We start from the raw sequence: 24,945 nt of genomic DNA, 5'->3' as shown, positions 1-24,945 counted from the left end.
GCAAAGAATCCTCGATTTAAAAAAAACCGTTCTGCTTTCACAGAATATGGTAGATAGTTTTCAAAGTATTAAAAGGCATGTGTAAATTTTTTAATATTGATTTTCTGGCTTCAAAATAATCATTTCTTTTTTACTAAGGGTAGATCCGAAATTACCTTTTTCAATTGTCATTTCAAAATCAAATTTTTAAATCAAACTTTTTTCTAATAAATCAAATTAGAATTTCAGACAACAATTAATCTTGTTTAGAAAATTGCTACTTTTAGTGAAACACAAAGTTATTAATTTTATCAAATTCGTCTTTGGAAAGAAAAAAATGTCAAAGCTTTTTATTTGCAATACTTGACTGAAGATTATTATGATTGTCTATAGGTTTTTTTAAAATATTTCTGCAAACTTTCTAAAATACGTTTAAACCTCAATTTTTAAAAGAGGTTTGTTCTAAAAATGGATTTCCTTCTGAACGGATAATCGACCAAACGTGAAAGTTTTTTTTTAATGTTGTTTTGACGTTAAATAGATGTTTATGTATTGTGTGTTAATGGGGTGGTTGTCGTAAGACTATGACGTGTTAATGGGGTGGTTGTTACAGATTTGATGTTCAGGTTTCAAAGATAATATTTTTCATTAAGCTGGCTGCATCAGAAACAGAGGTGGCGATATATTTTTACGTTAGTTTACATTTTAACAGGAGAAAAATAATGCCATCCAAATGACAACAACAATTCAAAAAATCTTTTTGTTGTAATTTGAGAGCTGGCACAAAAAACAATATGCAAAAATGCCTAAAAAGGTAATACATAAATTAAAAAGATGATACTATTTTTTAAATAAAAATTGATATAATGATCAAGTATTAACTTGAAAGTTCAAACTTTAACGTTAAAAATGGCTAATTCTCAAGACTCGAACAGTTCAAATTGGCGGCCCTAACTTATTTATGGACAAACTCATACAAAAGTCGCGTTTTGTTTGATTTATTGAAACAAAACAATTTTTTAAACCAAAAAAAAATGTTTCTTTTATAAAATAGTTTTACATTACAATAAATAAGCAATTCCACAAATAATTTATAAATCTAAATATACTTAATAATACCCATAAAACAAAGCAAAAAATATATAAAAGTAGTGTTCGAAATACGCAATAGTGATGTCTAAAAAAGTATAAAAAGAATACTTTGTACTGAGATTGTTTTAAATGTTATATTAAAACAGTATTATGACCTAATATAAAAAATCTGCAAAAAATATACATCTAGTCGTATAATGGGCAATAATTACGCTAACATTTATTAAAATATTCAATAAATACATACTAAAATATCAAACTAAATAATTTTACAAATAATTTAGTTTGATATTTATTACCAAATTACCAAGAAATAAATCGAGCTTCTTTTACAGAAAGTTAAATAATTGTGACAATTGTGACAATTTATATAAAATAAATCAAATTTACAAAAAAAAAATAATACCTGTTCTAATTGCTTTTATTCCGCTTTTGAATGCTAAAATAAATATTTAATAACTTTTTTCAATTCTTATAAAACTATGTTCAATGTACCAATAAAATCTAGAGCATATAGAAATATATCTATAGAATTTAAAGGCTTTTAAATTCTATAAGTATATTTTTTATAGAAATTCTCTAGGTATATTTCTATTGAAATTAAAAATTGATTTTAGAGCTAGCTATGGATTAAAGGTTGAAATAAATTCTTTGCAGATTTTTGTGTAATATCTGTTGTTGACTGTGTTTATAAATTAATTTTTAGATAAAAATAAATAAAATTTATGAGACAATTGAGTAGGTTAAACTCAATTTGACAGATTGATAATATTAATTTTTGTTTATTATTTATCAAACTTTTTTTTATTAACTGTCATTACATAGAGTCATAAATAACATAAAAGTAACGAATTTAAATAAATATAAATAAATATAAACGGGTGTTTCTTTTTTTTTTATCATGATTGATATATTAACCAATGCTATTGCCAGGAAATAGTCTATATGTAGACTGTTGGACGGTCAATGGCTTATATTGTTTCATTGTTTGCATTTCTAACAGTTAGGATAAAAAAAGGAGGAATTTGACATTGTTATTGGTAATTTTTTAAAAAATAATAAAGAAAATGAGACTGATGTATGTAAAGACACGGTTTTGAAGAAGAACATGGTGGAAAGGTATTAATTTTAAAAAATTCGAAAACCTTTAGGTTTTCAATATATTTCAGATATTTGCATGCAATTATTAATTAAAGTGAAATCCTAAATGGATGAAAGAAAAATTAGGCGACAAAAATTTAAAAGAAGTTAAGAATACAACATATTTATGTCCAGGAACACGATGATGAAGGTTTTAGAAAAAAAATTTATCTCTAAAAAAATAAAAGTAGCATGGTTTGGCTTTAGTTTTATGAATAACATGGTTTTATAAATAACATGGTTTGGTTTTAGTTTCATAAACAACATGAATAACATGGTTTCATGAATAGCATGATTTTAGTTTCATGAATAACATGGTTTGGTTTTAGTTTCATAGATAACTTGTTTTGGTTTTAGTTTCATTGATAACATGGTTTGGTTTTAGTTTCATAGATAACTTGTTTTGGTTTTAGTTTCATTGATAACATGGTTTGGTTTTAGTTTCATTAACAACTTGGTTTGGTTTTAGCTTTAAAAAAAAAAGAAAAATTAACAAATTTATCAATAACATGAGGTCTTGTTTTAGAGCTTTAAAAGGAATAATGGGTGAAATATTTATTGTAGTCAATGTAAATAAAAGATTTTTAGCAAAAATCTATAAATAGAATTTATAACTTATTATTCTTATAACAACTATCATGAACATTTATTTCATGTTCATGTTAATTATAACTATAAACAAGAGTGGTCCTAAGATTCTTGAGGATGTATGTATTACAAACTTATTTCTCCAAATAAACTGCAAAAACCATCTCTACAACAATATCACACATGACCTACCACCAATTAGCTCTATTTATGTTAATAATAAATAAAATTTATGTTAATAAGTTTTCATGCACCATTGTTATCTTGCCCCATTGTTTTCATGCACCATTGTTATCTTTCACCATTTTTATTTCACTCTTATTACCTCTATTCCATTCTGGGTAAAGCTATTGCAAAGCTATTGCAAAGCTATTGCAAAGCTATTGCAAAGCTATTGCAAAGCTATTGCAAAGCTATTGCAAAGCTATTGCAAAGCTATTGCAAAGCTATTGCAAAGCTATTGCAAAGCTATTGCAAAGCTATTGCAAAGCTATTGCAAAGTTATTGCAAAGCTATCGCAATTATTTCCTTTTAAGTACACCAAAAAGTTTCTAACCGCATACACTAACTAGTAAAATTGAAAATCAAGGTGGCCTCAACTCAACCTAACTCATATAACTCAAGTTTATTTTGATATTTCCTAAATTGTAGATTATGAGGTTTTTGAATTTCAACGACAATTTTTGATTTTTATATTTACACTTAATTAAAACATTTACTACTAATTTTCCAACCTACTAAATTGTTGACTAACTGTATTTTTGACCTACTAAATTTTTAACCTACTGATATTCAACCTACTGTATTTTCAATTTCATAACTACGCCTTTACGGTATGTCTTTTGTATCTTTTGTTGTTGATTTGAATACGAGCTAAACTTGATCAGCCTTGGCGCAGCGATTGCGCTGTCTTCAGAATCGGGAAAAAAAAATTAGCAATCAATAAGTTTTCCAAGCATTCATCGGTTCGATGAATGCTTGGAAAACCTATTGATTGTTAATTTTTTTTTTTAATTTTGAAAAAAACCGTTAAAAACACAGACCAGATAATCGGTTGAAAATAAAAATCTTTAAAATAGGTCGAAAAATAAATCGATTGAAAACAAAAACGTCATAAGTTTGAAAAAAAAAGGACTATAATCGGTTGAAAACAATTTAGACTTTACTTTTTAGTAGATGTTTTTTTGTAGAACAACTTAGTAGGTCGAGATTTTTTTAGGTCTAACTATCTGACTCGAAAATTAATCCTAAAATATCACTAATTGAACAATAGAAAAATTCCAAATGATCTAAGAGAAAAAGTTAATGAAGAGTTTGCGAAACTCAAAGCCAAAAGCATAATTGAAACTGTACCAAATAAAGCAACACCTTGGATAAGTGCAATGGTAGTTGCATAAAAAAGTGATGGCAATATACTATGTCTTTGCGTAGTCGCAAGCCATTAACAAAACTATAAACCTTGTTTAGGGATTTCGTCTACGAAAAACTTGTTTTTTACTCGAAAAACTCTTTTTTTGAATCTATCTATAGATGATTTTAAAAGATTCTTAAAACTAAACTTAATGAGGTTATTTTAACAGCACCATTCTGTGACGGAATCCTGATCAGTTACTTCAACTTGAAATTCAAATGAAATACTTTACTAGACTTAATTTTAAAGTAAACTCTGCGTCGGAGAAACATTAGACCTTACCTTTGAGCGAACTCTGCGCAGGAGAAATGTATTAAATAAGTTTTGCAATGTATTGAAGGAGCTTTGAATATTGCTGACAATTTTCAAACATTTGCTTCAAATAAAATTAAAATAAATAAATAAATACAAAGTACCTGGAAATTGTAAAAAAAAGAACAATTTTTCAAGAGTTTGGTTTTTTGTATAAGTATTTTCAATACAAGGAATACAACCAGATCCCAAAAAATTGTCAAACAAACTTTCTCGGTCTTATGAACATTTTCTCAGTCTTATGAACTTTTTCTTCCCATTTGAAAACCTTTTAGAAATATTTGCATCCTTAGAACTATATATAGTTACTATATTTTTGGTTTATTTATCCTACTTCAGTTACTTTTATCTTATTCAGTTTGCTATTAAACTCGTTGCAATTCATTTGCAAGTTACAAAACAAACCGATTTACGTGAAAAAATTTAATGGTATTATGGTATTATAGCATACTGTAGTTATATAAACAGAGAACCATGCATGAGTCATACACAGTATCATACATGAGTTATGTGCACATGATATCACGCACGAGTCATACATCATGCATAAGTTATGCACAGAGGTATCATGCATGTTTCATGTGGTCTAATAATTTAAAACATGAATACTGAAGTACCTGATAATATTAAACAAAAATACTATTATATTCACAAAATTGTTTCAATGTTTATTTTATAAATATTAGTTTTTTTTTTTTTTTTTTTTTTAGATTATTCACCTCCCCAAGGCCCGAGGGGGGCCACTACAGTCGAGGAGGCTACTCAATTTTTTGTGTTTTTATTTTTATTTTTAGTTGTTATTCGTGGTACAACCCTCTCTCAACCCTTTAACTCCGAAACACAAACCTTTCCGAGCAAGGCCGCTGCGCGGAGAAACTAAGTTGAGCGCGGTACTTCCAGGGATGTGGTGGGAGTCGAACTCCGAACCTCTCGCTTATGAAGCGAGCGCTCTTACCACTACACCACTACCGCATGATACCGCAGTTGTCTTCCAAGTATCTTTTCGTCGTTTAAATCTTATCTCTTGCAAAGTTCAACAAACCTACTTGGTATTTATAAGATTAGTTTAAATATGTTTTGTTTTCGGATCTCAGTGCAGATGGTTATTATTGTTTAATTTAAAAAGACTCCAATAGCCATATGCTTGCCTGGCATATATTTACGTATCGATTCACCGTCGTGAAATTAAGTCTCAATCCTCAGACTATTCTTTCATGTGTACTTGTTGAACACCTGTTTACTCAATCACCTCTAGCTTCGTTTCTTCATTTTTTGAATCTAATCGCCACAATCTTTCTGTACTCTCAAAGAAACAAGTTATTCCGCTGTTTGACATCCAAATCACTTCTTTTTCTGTTGCCAAAGTTATTAAATGCCCAAACTCTTTCACAAATATGTTCAGTTTACATTCGGGTCATGGTCTTACAAAAGTATTCTCCATAATTCTTTTCAATACTCTTAAAACTGTTTAACGTGTCCTTAAATATGTATTGATTGTCTTTCTAACAATCAATCAGGATTTTTATCCTTTGTTCAACTGCTGACTTGTAAACCATTATAACCTTTATTTTTTGGGGAATTTTGATAGATTTATTTGACATTAGATGTAATGGATTAAATTTAACATGCTGGTTTTCTCCATAGACTTACTTCTTACGGTGCATCTGGAAAAGACGTATTTGTTCAACCATTTTTTTACTGCAATGTTAAAGTTCTCCTTGATAGATAATTCTCCCCTTCATTTCTAATAACTTCTGGGATACCACAAAGTACCATTCTAGGTCCTGTGTAGCTCTCCACATCTATATTAATGATCTTCCCAATATTCTTATTTCTAAAGTGGCTGATGGCATAACTATATATATGGTGGAATATCTATACTTAAATAGTGACGTCATCACTTTTTGATTCGTTAAAACAAACATCTGATCTTAAATGTAATCTTTTATGACAGTTTACTCTCGCAAATCGCAAAAATTGCGAAGTTAGCATATGGTTGGTTACCTTTCCTTATTTTGCTTGCTATTTTTTAACTCATGATTCCCTACATTCATAAAACTCATATTTACTCTCGTATGAAAGTTGTCATAATTGGACTTCCTGTTCTTCTAATAAAACTTTTTCTCATTTAGATAAGGTTTAAAACTGCAATTTAAAAGAGCAGGTCTAATAATTAATGTTATTAGACCTGCTCTTGCTGCCAAGCTTCATTCTTTATCTAATCTTTGCATCTGTCCCATCATCGCATTTTGTTCTTTTTTATAAATACTACCACAGTCACTGCTAAAGCAAGCTATCACTTTAACCAAAACTCATTCAAAAGACTCGTCATTCAGTAAAGTTGCATAATTTTAATATAACTTCATGCTCTAAAATATTTTGTTCATCTATTTTTTTCCTTACTCATTGCTGCTTTGAAATTCGCTCTCATCTTCGTGTTGTTCTTTACAATTTTTTAAGTCTTCTGTCAACTGCTTTTCTTGCACTTCAACTCTTTCTTCTTTAAAATCTACTTTGTAATTTCTTTAACATCTTCTTTGTAATTTCTTTAACATCTTCTTTGTAATTTCCGCAACCCTATAATAAATTCGGTGGCCCTCAACCATTTATAGATTTGATGGACTCGGTGAAAAATAAATTTTCTTAAATGATTTTTCAAAATTTAATATTTTTTTTGATAACAATAGAACAACATTCTAACTAGATGACGTGTAAATATTATTTTATAAGAGTAGTCAAATCGCATTTTATTTAACATTTAAAAAAGCTTTATAACATACGATGACCATGGTAACCATGGTTTGTCTCTCGGTTTGTGTGTATGTTTGACAACCTTGTTTTCTTTCTTGGTTTATGTTAATAATTGGGGTTTTTTAGCGCCTGGTCTTGCATGGTTAAAAATCTGAAAATTTTTTAAAAAAGAATTCAGAATTTTTTAAAAAAGAATACAGAAATTTTTAAAATTTTTTAAAAAAGAATACAGAAATATAAAAAGTAAATATAATATAAAGAAATTTAAAGAAAATTTTTAAACTCTAACTTCTTAATAAAAAGTGAGCAAAAAACAAATTTGTAAACATTTTATTTCAATTTAGTGACAACATCGGACAATAATACTGAAAACAACAACTAATGCGTTTTTCTTTACTTTTCTTTTTTAAAAAAAAATAAAAATAAATTATAAAACGTTTAACACAAAAGATGGCAGCCTTTCAGTTGTTTCTTTGACGAAAATAAAGTAAATGATAAAAAATTTATGCTTTTTGTCTTGGCATAAATTCCAAAAATTTTTAATTGAATTTTGAAAACAAAAAATGTGATTTTAAGTTATAATTTTCCAAACAAAAAATTTATATCTTCAACCCTGAAAACATACACAGATAAAAAAGTAAATATTTTTCTATTTTGAATGATGCAATAAAGTTTCCAAATTCTTTTTGTTTAATTTTTTTTTTTTGGTTTTAAAGAAGTTTTTTACAATTTGTATGGGACTAATCCCATTTTATGTCAAAGCATAAAATACTATACTTTGGTAGCTGTTAATTTAACGTATTTATTAAATAGATAGTTAACATACTAATTAGTATGGGGTTTGCATAAGCAAATTTCTTTTCATTGTATATTCTGTATAAAATACCTGCTCGTATTCTTTATTTTCTTCTTTTTTTCTGGCAAGCTAAAATAAATTAAGTTCAAAACTAATTAATTGCTTTAATTTTATTATAGATAAAAATACTTGTGTTCAGACTTGTTGAGTTCAGCCTTTCTGAGTTCAACCATGTTGTGCTCAGCCTTGTTGTATTTAGCTCTGCTATGTTTTATTGTTATGTGTTTCGCCATAAAAATAATTTATAAAATTAGACTAATATGTAAATACACGGCTGAACAGTGATTAAGAAACACTTGAAATTTGGCCAAAATATATTTTTTTGAGTAGCGAAATTTAAGCAATGTTATTAGCTAACTATTTTCTACAGTTTCTTATATTTCTAACGGTATAAAAAAAATAAGTACTGAAATAATAGATTTAATTGTTAATTTTTGTTTGAAAATGACCAAAAACAGCTCTTTTTTATCGTAAAAATTTTATCATTATTAAAACTTTATTTTCTCCCTAAATACAAAACCATTCATTTTAATTTTCGTTGCATACAAAGATAACAGATAAATTTATTTTAATTTATAAAAAAATGTAAATATGCACTGATAAATCTTATAAAAAATGCATTTAAAAAATGCATTTAAAAAATGCAGTTTTTATGAGTTTAAACTGATTTTTATAGTGCTAGGACTTTTTACCTTAGACTTCCTTCGCGAAGCCAATTCCTTTTTTTTTAAAAGAGTTTGTATCATTCTGTTAGAAACTAAAAAAGTTAGCTGCCCCAACTTGCCCCATTTTGAAATAATGTGGTTCTAAAAAGCTCATTTTATAAAAAAATTAACAATGTAAAAGCTAATACGACGTAAATTAACTTCAAATTTTATGCTTTGAGAGTTTTTCCTGACGTGTCTGAGCAATATATATATATATATATATATATATATATATATATATATATATATATATATATATATATATATATATATATATATTAGGGATAACTATAAAAAGCTGTTTTCGGTCATTTTCAAACAAAAATTAACAATTAAATCTATTATTTCAGTACTTATTTTTTTATACCGTTAGAAATAAAAAAAAATGTAGAAAATAGTTAGCTAATAACATTGTTTACATTTCGCTACTCAAAAAACTATATTTTTGCCAAAATTTAAGTGTTTCTAAATCACTGTGGGCTGGGGTAATAAGAAGATTAATTCATAAGAGATAAGATACGAGAAAAGTTATGCTATTCTAACGTTCCCGAATGATTTTTTGTAATTAATAAAGATTTTAGAAAGTTTGTTATTTGCAATTATTGATTTTCGATTATAATAATCATTGATTTTAACTTATAAGATAAACTTGATAATTTTAGAAGATACTTTAAAACTGATTTTAAAAGTTAATTTGAAGTTGATGGTTTTGGCAGATAATTTAAAATAATGATTACCACAACCCTATTTCTTTATAAAAAAAACTTTTTAACGTAAAACTTAATAAGAACATTTACCTGAATCTTAAGATTGCCAGCTTCAAATTCAAGATCTTTGATTCTTTTTTTTAAATTAGATATATATTTTGAATCCATTTCCATAGTTTGCACACCACCAAAATGTTGTTTTACAAAACTAGATGTGTCAAGGTTTTATCATAGCTATTTAAAATTTTTTTTGATGCGTTCCTTCTAGATACAGTCAACTAAAGTGTATATATAACCAACAGATCCATATGTTTATAAATTGGTTTTAATTTTATTTGTTGTTGTTCATTTACAAGCGAGATTTGAGCAAAACTTTAAATGAGTTATTTAAATATTACAGTATAATTGTTTTGCACTTATCTAACGCTATACTAAAACAGATAAAATTAAGTGTCTTACAAAAACTATCCAGTTTTTGCATTTCTTAAATTAAAAATAAAGTTGAACAAGTTTTAATTTCTTGGAAAATTTTTTATTAAAGTTGATAGTTTGATAGCCAATGGAAAGCAACTTTTCTTTAAATAAGTCATATACTTTTTTTAAAGACAAACTGTTTGAACACTTAATAAATGTTTTGTCCAACCTTGTTTAACCTGTAGACCAAACACTCTTTTTTATAGCTACCAACTTTTTATAACATTGCAACAAATTAAACATGGTTTTTTAATGACAAAAAAAGTTGATGAGGATTTAATCTCATGACAGCTAACAAACCTGACTAACACAACTTATTAAATAATTTTAAACTAATTTTGAGGAATTTAATTATAAAAAAAATTTGAAAAGATACTTCACAGCATCGGATGGTTTTTCTGGTTCATCGTAAAGCTCAAGTAAAACTAAAACATGAAAATGTGTAATATATGTGTGTATATATATATATATATATATATATATATATATATATATATATATATATATATATATATATATATATATATACATATATATATATCGAATTGATTCTTGATTTACAAATCAAATCAAATCACGAATTGAATCAGCAATATGAGGAAGTTCAAATTTAAGCAACTTTTTTTCTTAAAAAAAACTCTACGTATATATATATGTAGAGTTTATATATATATATATATATATATATATATATATATATATATATATATATATATATATATATATATATATATATATATATATATATATGTATATATACATGTATACATATATTTATATATATATATATATATATATATATATATATATATATATATATGTATATATACATGTATACATATATTTATATATATATATATATATATATATATATATATATATATATACATGTATACATATATTTATATATATATATATCTATATATATCTATATATATCTATATATATCTATATATATCTATATATATCTATATATATCTATATATATCTATATATATATATATATATATATATATATATATATATATATATATATATATATATATATATATATATATATATATATATATATATATATATATATATATATATAAGAAGATGGAGATTACAAAAAAGTTATTACAAGTTTCATATTATTTCAACATTTTAGTCTATGGTTCAATAAATACCGTCACAAATTCGACACCATATATTTTTTCTGTTTTTTGTAAGGTCATATCTCCAGAACAAAATATCTCGAGAACAGACTGTCTTTCAAAATTAACAAAGTTATTTGTCCAGGTTAAAAATTGTGTTCAAATTGCTGCAAAACTTATTCAACCACAAACTCTTCAAGTGAAAAAATTGACGATATTGATGACATAGATGACATATTTTGTTCAACTGACACTATTAATACTAGCCTTTCCAAGATTGGAGTTTCACCTTTAAAAAAACGTGTTAGTAAGAGAGATCATGCTAGTTATGTAAAAGTTAAAATTTGGAAAGCGCAAATAACAGTTGCAGAAAAAATAACTGTTGTTAATGGTTTATTACCAAATAATAATGCTCTACCACTAAGCAGTGCAAGTGAAGAGTGTGAGAATTGCATTGACTGGTCAGATTTGATATTAGAATTAAAAGATAAAATATCAACAACCAGTAATCCACGTCAAAAAGTTCAAATTTTAACACTTATACCAAACAGTTGGTCAAGAATAAAATATGTAGTGAGTTTAAAGTATCAGAGAGAATGGCTAACGCAGTAAAAAAGTTAAAGACGAAAAGTGGAATTTTAGCACTTCCAGAAAGAAATGCAGAAAAGAAATTGCCAGAACATGTTAAAGAAAAAATTTTGAAATTTCACTAACGCTAAGCTTTTAGCAGAACATGTCCAGGGAAAAAAGATTTTGTATCTGTGTGCATTGTTGCTAAAAAAGTGCATATATAAAAAATTACTGTTAGTAAATTTAAAGGAACTATTTTTGGAATATAAAAAAGAAAATGGACCTGAAGTTGAACTTTCTAAACTCTGTGTGTTACGTCCAAAATGGTGTATAACTCATAGATCGTCAGGTACCCATCATATTTGTGTATGTACTATTCACCAGAATATAAAATTAATGCTTGCAAGTAGCCCAGTTACCGTAAACTATAAATGTCTGATTGAAAAAATAATTTGTGACATTGAATCTAAAGAATGTATGCTTCATCGTTGCAATAAATATCCAGGGACTGAAATTTTAAAGGCTTATCTTGAAGAACAGTTTAAAGAATTTGAATCTAATGAAACCATAACATTTAAGCAATGGATAAAAGTAGATCGTGAAACTTTAGAACCTTTGCAATTACCAGTAGACAACTTTATAGATGAATTAATTTCAAAAGTATCTGTTTTATCTAAGCATCATTTTATTGCCAAAAACCAAAACAACTATTTGCTATTATTGAAAAATGAGTTGAATTCAAATGAGTTGATCATTGATCAACAGCCAAACAACTTTGCATCCTTTTGTTTTTTACTATAAACTTAATGACATACTTAAAAATACATGTTATTGTGTTATCAGAGATTGCATGCATCACGATACTATTTCTGTTTATGTATTTCTTGGTAAATTAATAGCTGAACTTAAAACCTATTTGTCTTTTGAGTTTAATCATTTTTTCAGTGGCGGTTTAGCTGCACAGTACAAAAACTTCAAAAGTTTTATGAATCTATTTTACCATTATACTGACTATGGCATTAAAGCAAAGTAGAATTTCTTTGCAACTAGTCATGGAAAATCTCCCTGTGATAGAATTGGATGAACTGTGAAGCGCTTAGCAGCACATGCCAGTCTTCAACTTCCAATAGATAATCAAATTTTAACGCCCTTAAATTTATATGACTTTTGCAAGAAAAGTGTCAAGGGTATTTCATTTATTTATGTTGCCAGTGATGAGGTAAACAGTGTAAAAGGCAATCAAGAGAAACGTTTTAGAAACGTTTTAGCACTGAAAATGCAGTTGCAAGGTACTCGTGATAATCACTAATTTGTACCTGTGAAAATGAAAATCAGGTTTTTGTCAGCCGTATTTCAAATGACAATACATCTTTTATTGCAAACGTTAATGAAAGTTACAACAACAACTCAACCAAATTAGTTTCACTGTCTGATCTTAGTCCTGGAAATTTTGTTGCATGTATTTACGATGCACATTGGTTAATTGGAAATGTTTATGGATTTTCAGAAGAACAGGAAGATGTTTTCATTAATTTTATGCATTCTTGTGGTATGGTTCAGTCATTTTACTGGCCTAGCACCAAGGACACTTGTTGGGTACCTGAGTAGCATGTTTTTACAGTCATTCCAGGTCCAACTAGTTTTGCAACAGGTCGATATTACAACTTACCGTCAATTGTTGTTTCAGACATTAATTCCAAATTAATGTCTGAAGCTATTTTAAATATGTAATTAGAATCAAGTTGTTTATGGCTTCGCACAACTAAATTTTTTCAATCGCCAATTTTTTATTGTGAAAAAGAAACAATATATTAACAGCGTAAGAATCAGTAAAAATATTTGTTTTTATTTTTTATTTTTTATGTTGCACAAAATGTGTTGTAAAATCTGTATTGTTTCCAAAACTACATAGCATAATCAAATTACCTAGTTAACTAGATTATGCATCTATAACTAGGGCCACATTTGTGACGTTGTTGGATTGATGGCGCTCTTAGACATATAAATAATCGTTGCCTAAAATTTTGTAATGAATTAAAAAAAAATACATATCTACTCTAAAAATATAACTTTTCAATGAAAATAAAAAAACAAGCGCCCCTTTTTGGTTGGCGCCCATAATCAGTTGCCTCAACTTCTCTAGCATTTTAAATTGTCAATAACATACATTTATCCGCTGTATTTTTATAACTGTTTAACTTTTGAAATCCTTTTTCAGACATACTTATTGTAAAAAACCAAATGTTTGACGGTTGCCAAGACGTCATTAGGGATAAATTTTTTGGTACTATCTACTTAAATGAAGATCAAATTCTTTATTATTTTTGAGATTAACTTTTTTTTAAAATGAATTGGTTTGGAAATGAAATAATTATATAAACAAAATACACAAAAAATAAATTTGTCAAAAAAAAAACGCACTTATTTGCAGTTTTTTTTACTTTAAATATTGTGATTCACATTTTGCTGATTTGTTTACTTTTCTGAAATAACTCAATCATTTAAAAAAAAATATTTTTTGAACATCAAAATATTTTGATTTTTGGCACAACAAGCTTTGATTTTGATGCAGAATGATAAATCTTTATGTTTAGGACAAAATCGTAAAATTCAAAAAATGTATCTATTGACCTAGTTTTTTTCGTTCATAAAAAAGATCACCCAAAAATAATTTTTATTATTTCTAGAAGTGTAAAATAAACTCTTTTAAATAATGCAAATAAAAAAATAAAATTTTTTTACCCACATTGAGTTTTAGAGGTTCAAACACACGTTATTTTAGGGTATTTCACTTTTTTCGCTATATTGCTTACAAAATAACTCAGAAGAGATATTTATAAAAAAGCTGATTTTTTATCCTTATCAAAATGATAGTGCGTAGAACCTTTAGACAAAATAGCAATATTAAAAAAATTTTTGTCCTGGAGATATAACCTTACAAAAAACAGAAAAAAATTATGGTGTTGAATTTGTGACGGTATTTGGTGAACCAATTGACTAAAATGTAGGCATAATATAAAACTTGTAACAATTTTTTTGTAATCTCCACCTTCGATTTACTAAGAAACCACGTTTTATAAGATATATTACTCTTTCATTACGAAAATATAAGACCCCAAGAATATAATTTTCAGCTACAGACTGATATTGAAGTTTGGGTAAGCCTTACAAAAGTACCACAAAACCCGAGATAATAAACATTTTGATCTACAAATTTGGTAATGTTCATGAAACATGTTTAACAGCATGCTGACAAAATTTATTAAAATTGGAGATGGTAGAGCGGGACCTCTGGACCACTAGGTGTGGAATAACCCTTTGTTTTGTTTTTTATTAACACTCTTAAAAAATCTTTTATCGTAATATATATATACGAAATCTTTTATCTTAACATGTAAGTATATATATATATATATATATATATATATATATATATATATATATATATATATATATATATATACATATATATATATATATATATATATATATGTATGTGTAATTATATATATATATATATATATATATATATATATATATATATATATATATATATAATTACACATACATACATATATATATATATATATGTGTATATATATATATATATATATATATATATATATATACTTACACATTCATATATATATATATATATATATATATATATATATATATATATATATATATATATATATATATATATATATATATATATATATATATATATGTATATGTATGTGTAAGTATATATATTTATATGTTTGTATGTGTAAGTATATATATTTATATGTTTGTATGTTTAAATATGTGTAAATAATTATATTTATATTTATGTGTAAATATTTATATATGAATTATTAAAGGATTTTTTATTTAAAATCTGTTTAGGACGGTTCTTGATGACGAGATGTTATGACCTTCTGGGAGTATCCGCGTTCTTATTGTAACGTTAACAAAATTTGTAATTGTTATTATATGTATTTTATGTATTTTATTCATTCTTATATTGTAAAACTTATTTTGAATAAATAAAAAGAACAAATAAATATTTCTGTGAAATAAAATTTTATTAAAATATCTTTCTGTTAGTTTTCTAAATATCTTTTATCAATATCTCTTGAGTGTCTATTGTTTTAACGAGTTTTTTTGATTAAAGATACTAATTTAGAAAACAAACATTTACAATTTTAATTATGAATTTTATAAATACGACATATTGTATTCAAGAGCTTCAAAAAAGTGTGTGAAATCAACTATACTCTAATAAAATAGAAAACTATTGCTAGTTGGCATGACAATAAAATATAATAAACTCCTTAATAATAAAAAATGGTCTCTGTAACTAGCAGTATCTCTATCTGTAACTAGCAGTATCTCTATCTGTAACTAGCAGTATCTCTATCTGTAACTAGCAGTATCTCTATCTGTAACTAGCAGTATCTCTATCTGTAACTAGCAGTATCTCTATCTGTAACTAGCAGTATCTCTATCTGTAACTAGCAGTATCTCTATCTGTAACTAGCAGTATCTCTATCTGTAACTAGCAGTATCTCTATCTGTAACTAGCAGTATCTCTGTCTGTAACTAGCAGTATCTCTATCTGTAACTAGCAGTATCTCTATCTGTAACTAGCAGTATCTCTATCTGTAACTAGCAGTATCTCTATCTGTAACTAGCAGTATCTCTATCTGTAACTAGCAGTATCTCTATCTGTAACTAGCAGTATCTCTATCTGTAACTAGCAGTATCTCTATCTGTAACTAGCAGTATCTCTATCTGTAACTAGCAGTATCTCTATCTGTAACTAGCAGTATCTCTATCTGTAACTAGCAGTATCTCTATCTGTAACTAGCAGTATCTCTATCTGTAACTAGCAGTATCTCTATCTGTAACTAGCAGTATCTCTATCTGTAACTAGCAGTATCTCTATCTGTAACTAGCAGTATCTCTGTCTGTAACTAGCAGTATCTCTATCTGTAACTAGCAGTATCTCTATCTGTAACTAGCAGTATCTCTATCTGTAACTAGCAGTATCTCTATCTGTAACTAGCAGTATCTCTATCTGTAACTAGCAGTATCTCTATCTGTAACTAGCAGTATCTCTATCTGTAACTAGCAGTATCTCTATCTGTAACTAGCAGTATCTCTATCTGTAACTAGCAGTATCTCTATCTGTAACTAGCAGTATCTCTATCTGTAACTAGCAGTATCTCTATCTGTAACTAGCAGTATCTCTATCTGTAACTAGCAGTATCTCTGTCTGTAACTAGCAGTATCTCTATCTGTAACTAGCAGTATCTCTATCTGTAACTAGCAGTATCTCTGTCTGTAACTAGCAGTATCTCTATCTGTAACTAGCAGTATCTCTATCTGTAACTAGCAGTATCTCTATCTGTAACTAGCAGTATCTCTATCTGTAACTAGCAGTATCTCTATCTGTAACTAGCAGTATCTCTATCTGTAACTAGCAGTATCTCTATCTGTAACTAGCAGTATCTCTATCTGTAACTAGCAGTATCTCTATCTGTAACTAGCAGTATCTCTATCTGTAACTAGCAGTATCTCTGTCTGTAACTAGCAGTATCTCTATCTGTAACTAGCAGTATCTCTATCTGTAACTAGCAGTATCTCTGTCTGTAACTAGCAGTATCTCTATCTGTAACTAGCAGTATCTCTATCTGTAACTAGCAGTATCTCTATCTGTAACTAGCAGTATCTCTATCTGTAACTAGCAGTATCTCTATCTGTAACTAGCAGTATCTCTATCTGTAACTAGCAGTATCTCTATCTGTAACTAGCAGTATCTCTATCTGTAACTAGCAGTATCTCTATCTGTAACTAGCAGCATCTCTATCTGTAACTAGCAGTATATCTCTTGCTCAATTCAAGGTCTTCTACTGTAAAAATTTTTTAATTATTTTTTAGAAAACATTTTGCATCTTTACGTCATGTTCATCATGGAGATGTTGCTACTCAATGCTTCCTCAATTGGCAGATCAAAAAATAAATTACCAGATCGTAAAGGCTTATTGGCAAAATCAATGGGTGAAAGATAATATATGTTGGAAATATCAACTGTAAATCAATACACTTATGCGAAATGGTGCAGTTAGTTAGAAGCCGTTGTAACCAGGAAAAACTCGAACGAGACTTAAACGAGACTTATATCACGGTTTTAAATGCTTGGTTGTCTTTAGAGCTTTTGCATTCATTTAAAAAATATCTTGCGTACATTTATCGACACCTAGAGTTTCTGTTAAAGTCTGGTTTTATGGTTTAAAAATATCATTATGGTAGAGATATATCAAAGATTTGTAACAAAGAGAGTTGCAGAAATACAACATTTATCAAACAAGACAAAATTAAAAAACTCAAATATAAAGTCCAATTTTTTCCCAATTATCAAAAAGTGGTGATGGAATGCTCTCTCGTAGCAAGCTATAAATGAACAACCAATTTATAGCTTTAAAAAGTTTAATAGTTATGTTGCCGATGTGATTTAATCTCTGCTAGTAGATGTAGCAAAATTCATCCTAACACTTACCATGTTTTCAAATACACTTCTCAGGCAGGTCTAGGTTTGTTCTAAAAAGGTTTGTATAACATCATGTTACAATGACCAACCTGTTTAAAAAACAATGATTATCATTTAAATCAGTCGCTAAGCTTTTTTGTGTCATGGAATTATTTTGTTAAGAATGAAAATGTTTATTTAAAATGCATTAAACATTTTTATTCCCGTAATATAGATAATAGGTTAATTAACAAAAAATTTCTCACAATTGTTCTTAATTATAACTTTTATACCTGATGCTAAGGTATGGTTCAGAAATATTAATAAACTTATATATATTTTTTAATTTTTTTTTTATAACAATGTTTTATACAAAATTTAACTAAATTTTTCACTGCACAAGTCCACTATATGACTTTTACTTTGGCATATTATTTTACTTTTGGTATATTATATTAAATTACTTATGGGATCTTATTTTAAAAAGTAATAAAGAGTTGCTTACATCGACACTGGATATCCGTCAGCAGGGCCGCCGAGAGGGAGGGGCAAAAGGGGTATACGTGTCCCGGGCGCTTAGGTAATAAGGGAGCCAAAAGACGAAAGATAAAAAAAACATAATGAAAAAAAGGCATAATGAAATAATTTTATTTATAAAAAAGAAAAAATTTACCAAGTAAATTTATTATAAAATAAATTTACTTTGTGATGTGCACAACATGTTACTTTTATTTATATTACAAAAGAATTATAGTTTAAATAATTTATCTTTTTTCTGTTTGGTTTGCTTTTTATATTGAAGATATTAAAAAGACACCAAGTCTTATTCAAATAAAACATTTTATTCATAAATCTCATATATGCTTTTATGATTATTCTGAAAAAAAGTTAATTAACAATTGTAAATAGCAAAATTAAAATAAAAAACTAAATTAATTTTATTTGCTACATTTTGATTTAACAACTCCCTTAGGAGTGTTAAAACCTCAACGCAAATTAAGTGTCATGCTTACTCTCAAATAAGAAGACAAAGTCAAAATTTATAACTACAAGCTGATGTCTCTCTCCAACACCGTGCAAGGTGTCGGAGAGAATTATCAAAGACTGGGTTATAATTGTGTACAATCTAATATCAAAGTCTCAACATGGATTTGTAAATCAAAAAGATCGCTTACAAACCTGATTGAATCTTGTAACATTTTAACGGAAGCAGTTTACCGTGGACACCTGAATGAGATAATTAATTGTTAATAATAATTAATAATGAATGACTTTGCCAATGCATTCAACTCAGTGTCACACAACGACTTCTTTAATAGACTCATACCTTGACATTTAAAGCCAGCTATTAAACTGGATCACCAGTTGGCTAGCTAATGGACAACATTGAGTAATAATTTGAAAATAAACGTCTGAGTGGAAAAGGGTAACGAGGGTGTTTCTCAAGGATTCAACAATGACTTACCAGACTGCATTCATTACCATACCAAATTATACGGAGATGATAGTTAGATTATATGAGTTATCGATTTCAATGAATATTCCTATGACTATGAAAAACTACAAGCGGACACTGACAGTGCTGTAAATTAGTCCCACAACCGCCTAAAGCCTATTTTTTAATTTATGTGCATTACTATTCGAATATAGCTAAAAAGCAAGAAAGTGCGTTTTCAATATTAATTTCGTAGAATCTGTTTAATAACGGGTGATAACTAAAAAATGAGCATTTTCATATCGAGCTATAATAAAAACAAATGTTTAGAAAATGAAAATTGTATTTATTTTAGTTGAAGGTACATCACTTATCTTTAAGAAAAAATTAATGAAAATTTGAATATGGTCCATCTCAGCAGTTCGACGTAGTTTTGTCATGATGTTGGAACAGGAACATTGTACAGCATTAATATCGATTTGACGAATGCATCTTTTGATTAGGTTATCAATTGTTTACAATTCTTAGCTTTACAGTTGTTTTTGTATACTAACAAACTCAAATATCTAAAGAAATCTTCAATTGGGCGACACTGAGGCAAGTTTGTCGGATAGCGGTTTTTTGGTACATATTTTTGGCTTTCTAAGAAGACTTGCGTTTTTTTGGCATAATGCGAGATTGCTTTATCCGGCCAAATCAAGTGATTGCCATCCGAATAATATTTTTGAAGAAATGGAATCAATATTTTCTTCAAACATTGATTTTGGTATACTTCTTGATTAATAGCTAAACTACTTGGCTTAAACAATGGCTTGGAAATTCCCCTCTCAGATAAGGCAATGTACAGCATCACTTTCTGCTCAAACTTGTATTTATATTTGTATTATACTTTTGTAGGTGTTGTAGAACTTCTATCTGCATAATATCAATCATTTCCTGGAACTTGCGTTTTGGAGAGGGGGAAGTAACTTTTGTCATCTAAAACAAAACATTTTCCAGAGTGATTTCGGGTCATCCAGCGGCATTGAGATTTCACGGTTGATATTTGTTGCTCAGTGTATTCCGGTGCTCTTGTTTGTTTTTTTTGGCAGACTATTCCTATTTTTTTCAACGATTTGCAGATATAAGGCCGCGTACACCTGAGCATTTCTGCAGCATCTCGTTGACTTATTGAATCATTATTGTTGAAAGCACCGTGAAGCAAACGAAGTCCCTTCTTGTTCATTATTTAAGCTGGTCTTCCACTACCACTTTTACGACTGATTGTTAAGGATGCTAAAATACGGTAAATAGTTGAAACAGGAACATTTTCGGTTTTAAAATGGTTCACAGTAATCTTTTTTCCGAGATTTTGGTGCATTTGATAGAACTGTACAATGCGCTCTCGTAGTACATCTAGTTTTGACTGCATTTTAAACACGACTGAATTAACTGATGCAAAACAAAACATATGGTAAGTTTGGAAACTGGGAGTTTAACATAGAAGTACTTTTCTTTTTTTGACTTTTGCGGTTTGATTTTAGAGGGTTAGAATTATTCTCATTTTTTAGTTATCACCCTTTAATTCAAATCAGTGAATGTGCTGCATAAGTGTTGTTAATCCAAATGCTGGTCTTGAAAATATGGATGTTAACTAACAGTATTACAAATAAAAAAACAGTAATTACCTTCTATAATTGTACATGCTTTTAATTTAAAAACATGAATGCTTACAGGGGCGCCTAATTGCTACTACGCCCTGGGCGTCATGAAAGCTCTCGGTTGCCCTGTCCGTAAGCCCAACTAGCTGCTAGGCTAATAATTTCAACAATATTTCAAAACTACTAATATATTTATAATTATTATGGAAATAAAAATTGTCATGACCATTTCACAACCACACGAGTCAATTTTGGAGGGTTTTAAGTTAATGGTTGAAATGTATATTTTACACAGTCTTCTATTATATGACAAATCACCTATATCTTAAACCAATCAGAAAATAGTTTTTTTTCATTTATTTCATTGAGGTATAAGATAAAAAATAGCTAATATTTTTTTCCATTTTTCTTTCAGTTTCCTCAAAGCAAGAAAAAATGACTTGGACGTTTGTGAAATGATCGTGACGAAATGTGATTTGAAAATAGCTAAATAGTTGTAAAAACAGTTATGGGAGTAGAAATACGTAAATAAAAATACGTAATAAAAATACGTTGCGCAACAAACACATTTTTTTTTGAAATTTCTAAAAAGCATATTAAATTTAAACACAACCGCTTGAACAGCTATACCTTTAGATACCGCATCTTACTTTAATTACCGTATGAGTAAATACCTTTAGTTAATGCATCGATTACTCCCGAATTTTCAAGATATTTACGAAACTCTTCTCGTTTAGAACCAATTGGCTAAAATTAAAAAAAAATTAAATTTATTTTTAAATTTATCATTTTTAGTAATTGTTGTTATTTATATTTATATTAATATAATTTGTATCTATTATTGTATATTTATGTTATGTCGAAATCAAAAAACCTTAAGGCACAAGTTTACATGAGGAGGAAAGAGTCAAAGTTAAACGTTACAAAAGAAGTTTTATTTACAGAAAAAATAAAACTTCTTTTGTAAAAAGAAGAAAAAGGTTGTGATAAAAACGCAAGAAAATTACACTGTTTTTTAAAAATACTACTAATAAAAAACGGGCTTAATCATTTTCTAAAAATTCATGTAGTTGGATTAAAAGTAACAAAATTTGATTCAATTTTAGGCGCCGCAAAATCTGACAAAGTATTTTTCTGAAATGGTGCAACAAATTTTCAATAAACTCTTCTGAGACCGGTTTTTATCGGGGGCTCTTTCAGAGCAGTAATCATAAGCTCTTTCTCAATATTTGGAACAAAGTCAAAAAATGTTTAATTAAATCTCAAATAACACTTATGTCCTCTCATTTTCTTAATTGCAATGTCTGCTACCTGTTTTTCAACAGATAAATAAGACTCGAGAGTTTGGAGTAAATAATTTACGGACCATCAGGCGGTCGAAGGTCATTGTATGGATTATTATTGTTTGGAGCTTTAAGTCAGGCTTTCACATATATGATAATAATGAAAAGACAGATACGACAAAGACCCTGTAGTTTGTATATTATAAGTTTGAATTGTCTATGGAACAAATAGGTTTTAAGACAATATATTCCTTTTGTCATCCAAATTTATAGCTAATAAAATTAAATTATTATTTTTACCTAGTGTGGTTAGTGTCAGTTAGATGAGCTCCAGGCAATCCTTTCGTAGCTTTTTTTTTATAAAGAGTTGACGAGCCTTATTTGTACTGTATTGGGTAGTGTCAGTAAGTTTCCTATGCTTTTTAACCAATGGAATATTCCAATCTGTGGTCCTAAAAAAACTAGAAAAATGATGGGCTTAAAAATATGCATGGCCAAAGTTTTTATACAATCAAGACTAGCAATAAATAATGGACAAAAATATTATGTTAAATTATGTTAACATTATGCTAACTTATTGTTTTCATTAGCTAGAGTTTGAATAGGGTGGTTTCTAATATAACGGCCTTTCTAGTCTTTAGATGGTGATACTTGCAAATTAGCAATTTCTCATTACCAGTTTTTTTATATTATGAATCTGAAATTTGTCCAACCAACTCAGTTTTGCATTTTTTTACTTCAACATCCCTTTTTATTTTGCGATGCTCTTCTTGGAAAAGCCGATACACTTGTTTTCGTTCAATTTTAACATAAGAGTTATAAAACATTTTTAGTTTAGTAATAGCATTCCTTTTTTGTGTTGTTGGAACAATGACAATAAACCATATTTGTAAAACTTCATCAGTAGCTTTGTGTCTATATATATATATATATATATATATATATATATATATATATATATATATATATATATATATATATATATATATATATATATATATATATATATATATATATATATATATATATATATATATTGATAAATGTTGTATACCGTTGGAAATACAACTCTCGTCTGTTTAAGAGTGATCTCTACTAAAAGCAATTTACATTTGCTGTCCACTTAAAAATATTTTTAATGACAGCATTTAAAACATAAAAAAAAAACTTTTACCGTAGCATAAATACACCCCAGCTACAAGACACAACACACCAGCTACAACATTTAACGCCCAGCTACAGAGCCGGATTAAGGAAAACTAGAGCCCTAGGCACTAAAACTTTTGGATGTCCCATAAAAACAAAGTTTGTACAAACATCATTTTTGAACGCTGAGAGATTATATTATGATATTTCAAATTTATCGATGAATACAACTTCATTTTAGAACAGTAAAAAAAATATTTTATCAACTTGTTGCTCTCACTTTTGGGCCAGGGGGAAGGAAAAATATTTTAGTTAAGGTAGTTTTTTTGTATATAAATATTTTTAACGTAAAAACTTTATATTTTACCTGATGATTGCAAATAGCATGAAACTAATAAAAAATTATCTACTTTTTTTCAATAAAAATATATTATAGCTCTGATTCTTTCTGATTTTTTTAATATATATATACTATAACTCTGATCACTTTCTTGAAAGCTTGAAAGTATGGGAACATCAATACACATACACACACACACACACACACACACACACACACACACACACACACACACACACACACACACAAACAAAATTAAAAATAAACACAGTAAGATAGGGAACTTAACTAAACTAATTACAACTAATAACTAAAAAAGATTTAAAATTATTTATGTAGAAGAACTTATAATAATTAATAACTAAAAAAGAAAAAATTATTTTCACTTATTTAAATACTTACACGATTTTCTGGCGTATTCAAAAGTTGTTCTGACTCGAGCATTTTAAAACTCAGTATCACACACAAGGTAACAAAATACGGCTACTGAAATAATATATTTAGCATTAAGTTTAATCACGAAAACTTTATGTAGAAGTTTCCTAGCAACAATCAATCATGGCGCTATCACGCAATTCATTTTCAAAAAACAATTTTTATATTTGTTATTAAATTTTAATATAAAATAATGAATAAATTGCAGCAAGCAAAGTAATTAAAAACATTTGCAAAACTAAATTATTAATATTAAAATTATTAATATTAAAATATTATTTATATCATTTTTATTGGTACAAAAAGATAATTCAAAAGTTTTTCTTTATTATCGTTGGAATGAAAGCGATTTTTGTTTATTTGGTTGTGTATACATTTTGTCATACTTTTTTAAATATTGTAAATGCGATAAAATAACTTTTAAGT

The 24,945-nt window shown here is 27.6% G+C and overlaps 2 protein-coding genes across 4 annotated transcripts in view; both read right to left on the bottom strand.

Annotated features, from left to right (window-relative positions):
- LOC136071824 (c-Myc-binding protein homolog) overlaps positions 1-24,945 on the bottom strand; it is a 100,970-nt gene that overhangs the window by 26,750 nt on the left and 49,275 nt on the right. The gene's annotated exons all lie outside the window — the stretch shown is intronic.
- Positions 1,000-24,616, bottom strand: LOC136071821 (c-Myc-binding protein homolog). 3 transcript variants are annotated; one of them, XM_065797248.1, is made up of 7 exons: positions 24,487-24,616; positions 21,990-22,062; positions 10,394-10,442; positions 9,634-9,751; positions 8,160-8,198; positions 1,478-1,510; positions 1,000-1,156 (listed from the first exon to the last, which is right to left on the bottom strand). In XM_065797248.1, the coding sequence occupies exons 1-6, from the start codon at positions 24,526-24,528 to the stop codon at positions 1,493-1,495; spliced, it is 339 nt and encodes a 112-aa protein (XP_065653320.1). In that variant the 5' UTR covers positions 24,529-24,616; the 3' UTR covers positions 1,000-1,156; positions 1,478-1,492. The 3 variants fall into 3 exon arrangements, with proteins under 3 accessions (XP_065653320.1, XP_065653321.1, XP_065653319.1); XM_065797249.1 differs by lacking the exon at positions 8,160-8,198; XM_065797247.1 differs by lacking the exons at positions 1,000-1,156; positions 1,478-1,510 and having other exon boundaries at positions 8,100-8,198.

The sequence above is a fragment of the Hydra vulgaris genome, chromosome 05 (assembly GCF_038396675.1).
Source record: "Hydra vulgaris chromosome 05, alternate assembly HydraT2T_AEP".
NCBI classification, from domain to species: Eukaryota; Metazoa; Cnidaria; class Hydrozoa; order Anthoathecata; family Hydridae; genus Hydra; species Hydra vulgaris.
Note: the sequence above shows the minus strand (reverse complement) of the source record. Positions and strands in the feature narration are given on the sequence as shown.

Excerpts from the sequence above, each read along its gene's own strand:
- LOC136071821 (XM_065797247.1), bottom strand. The coding sequence starts at position 24,528 with ATGCTCGAGTCAGAACAACTTTTGAATACGCCAGAAAATCGT. Across the intron at positions 22,063-24,486 it reads TGAATACGCCAGAAAATCGT|CCAATTGGTTCTAAACGAGA; the intron begins GTAAGTATTTAA and ends TTTTAATTTTAG. Across the intron at positions 10,443-21,989 it reads AATCGATGCATTAACTAAAG|TTTTACTTGAGCTTTACGAT; the intron begins GTATTTACTCAT and ends TTCATGTTTTAG.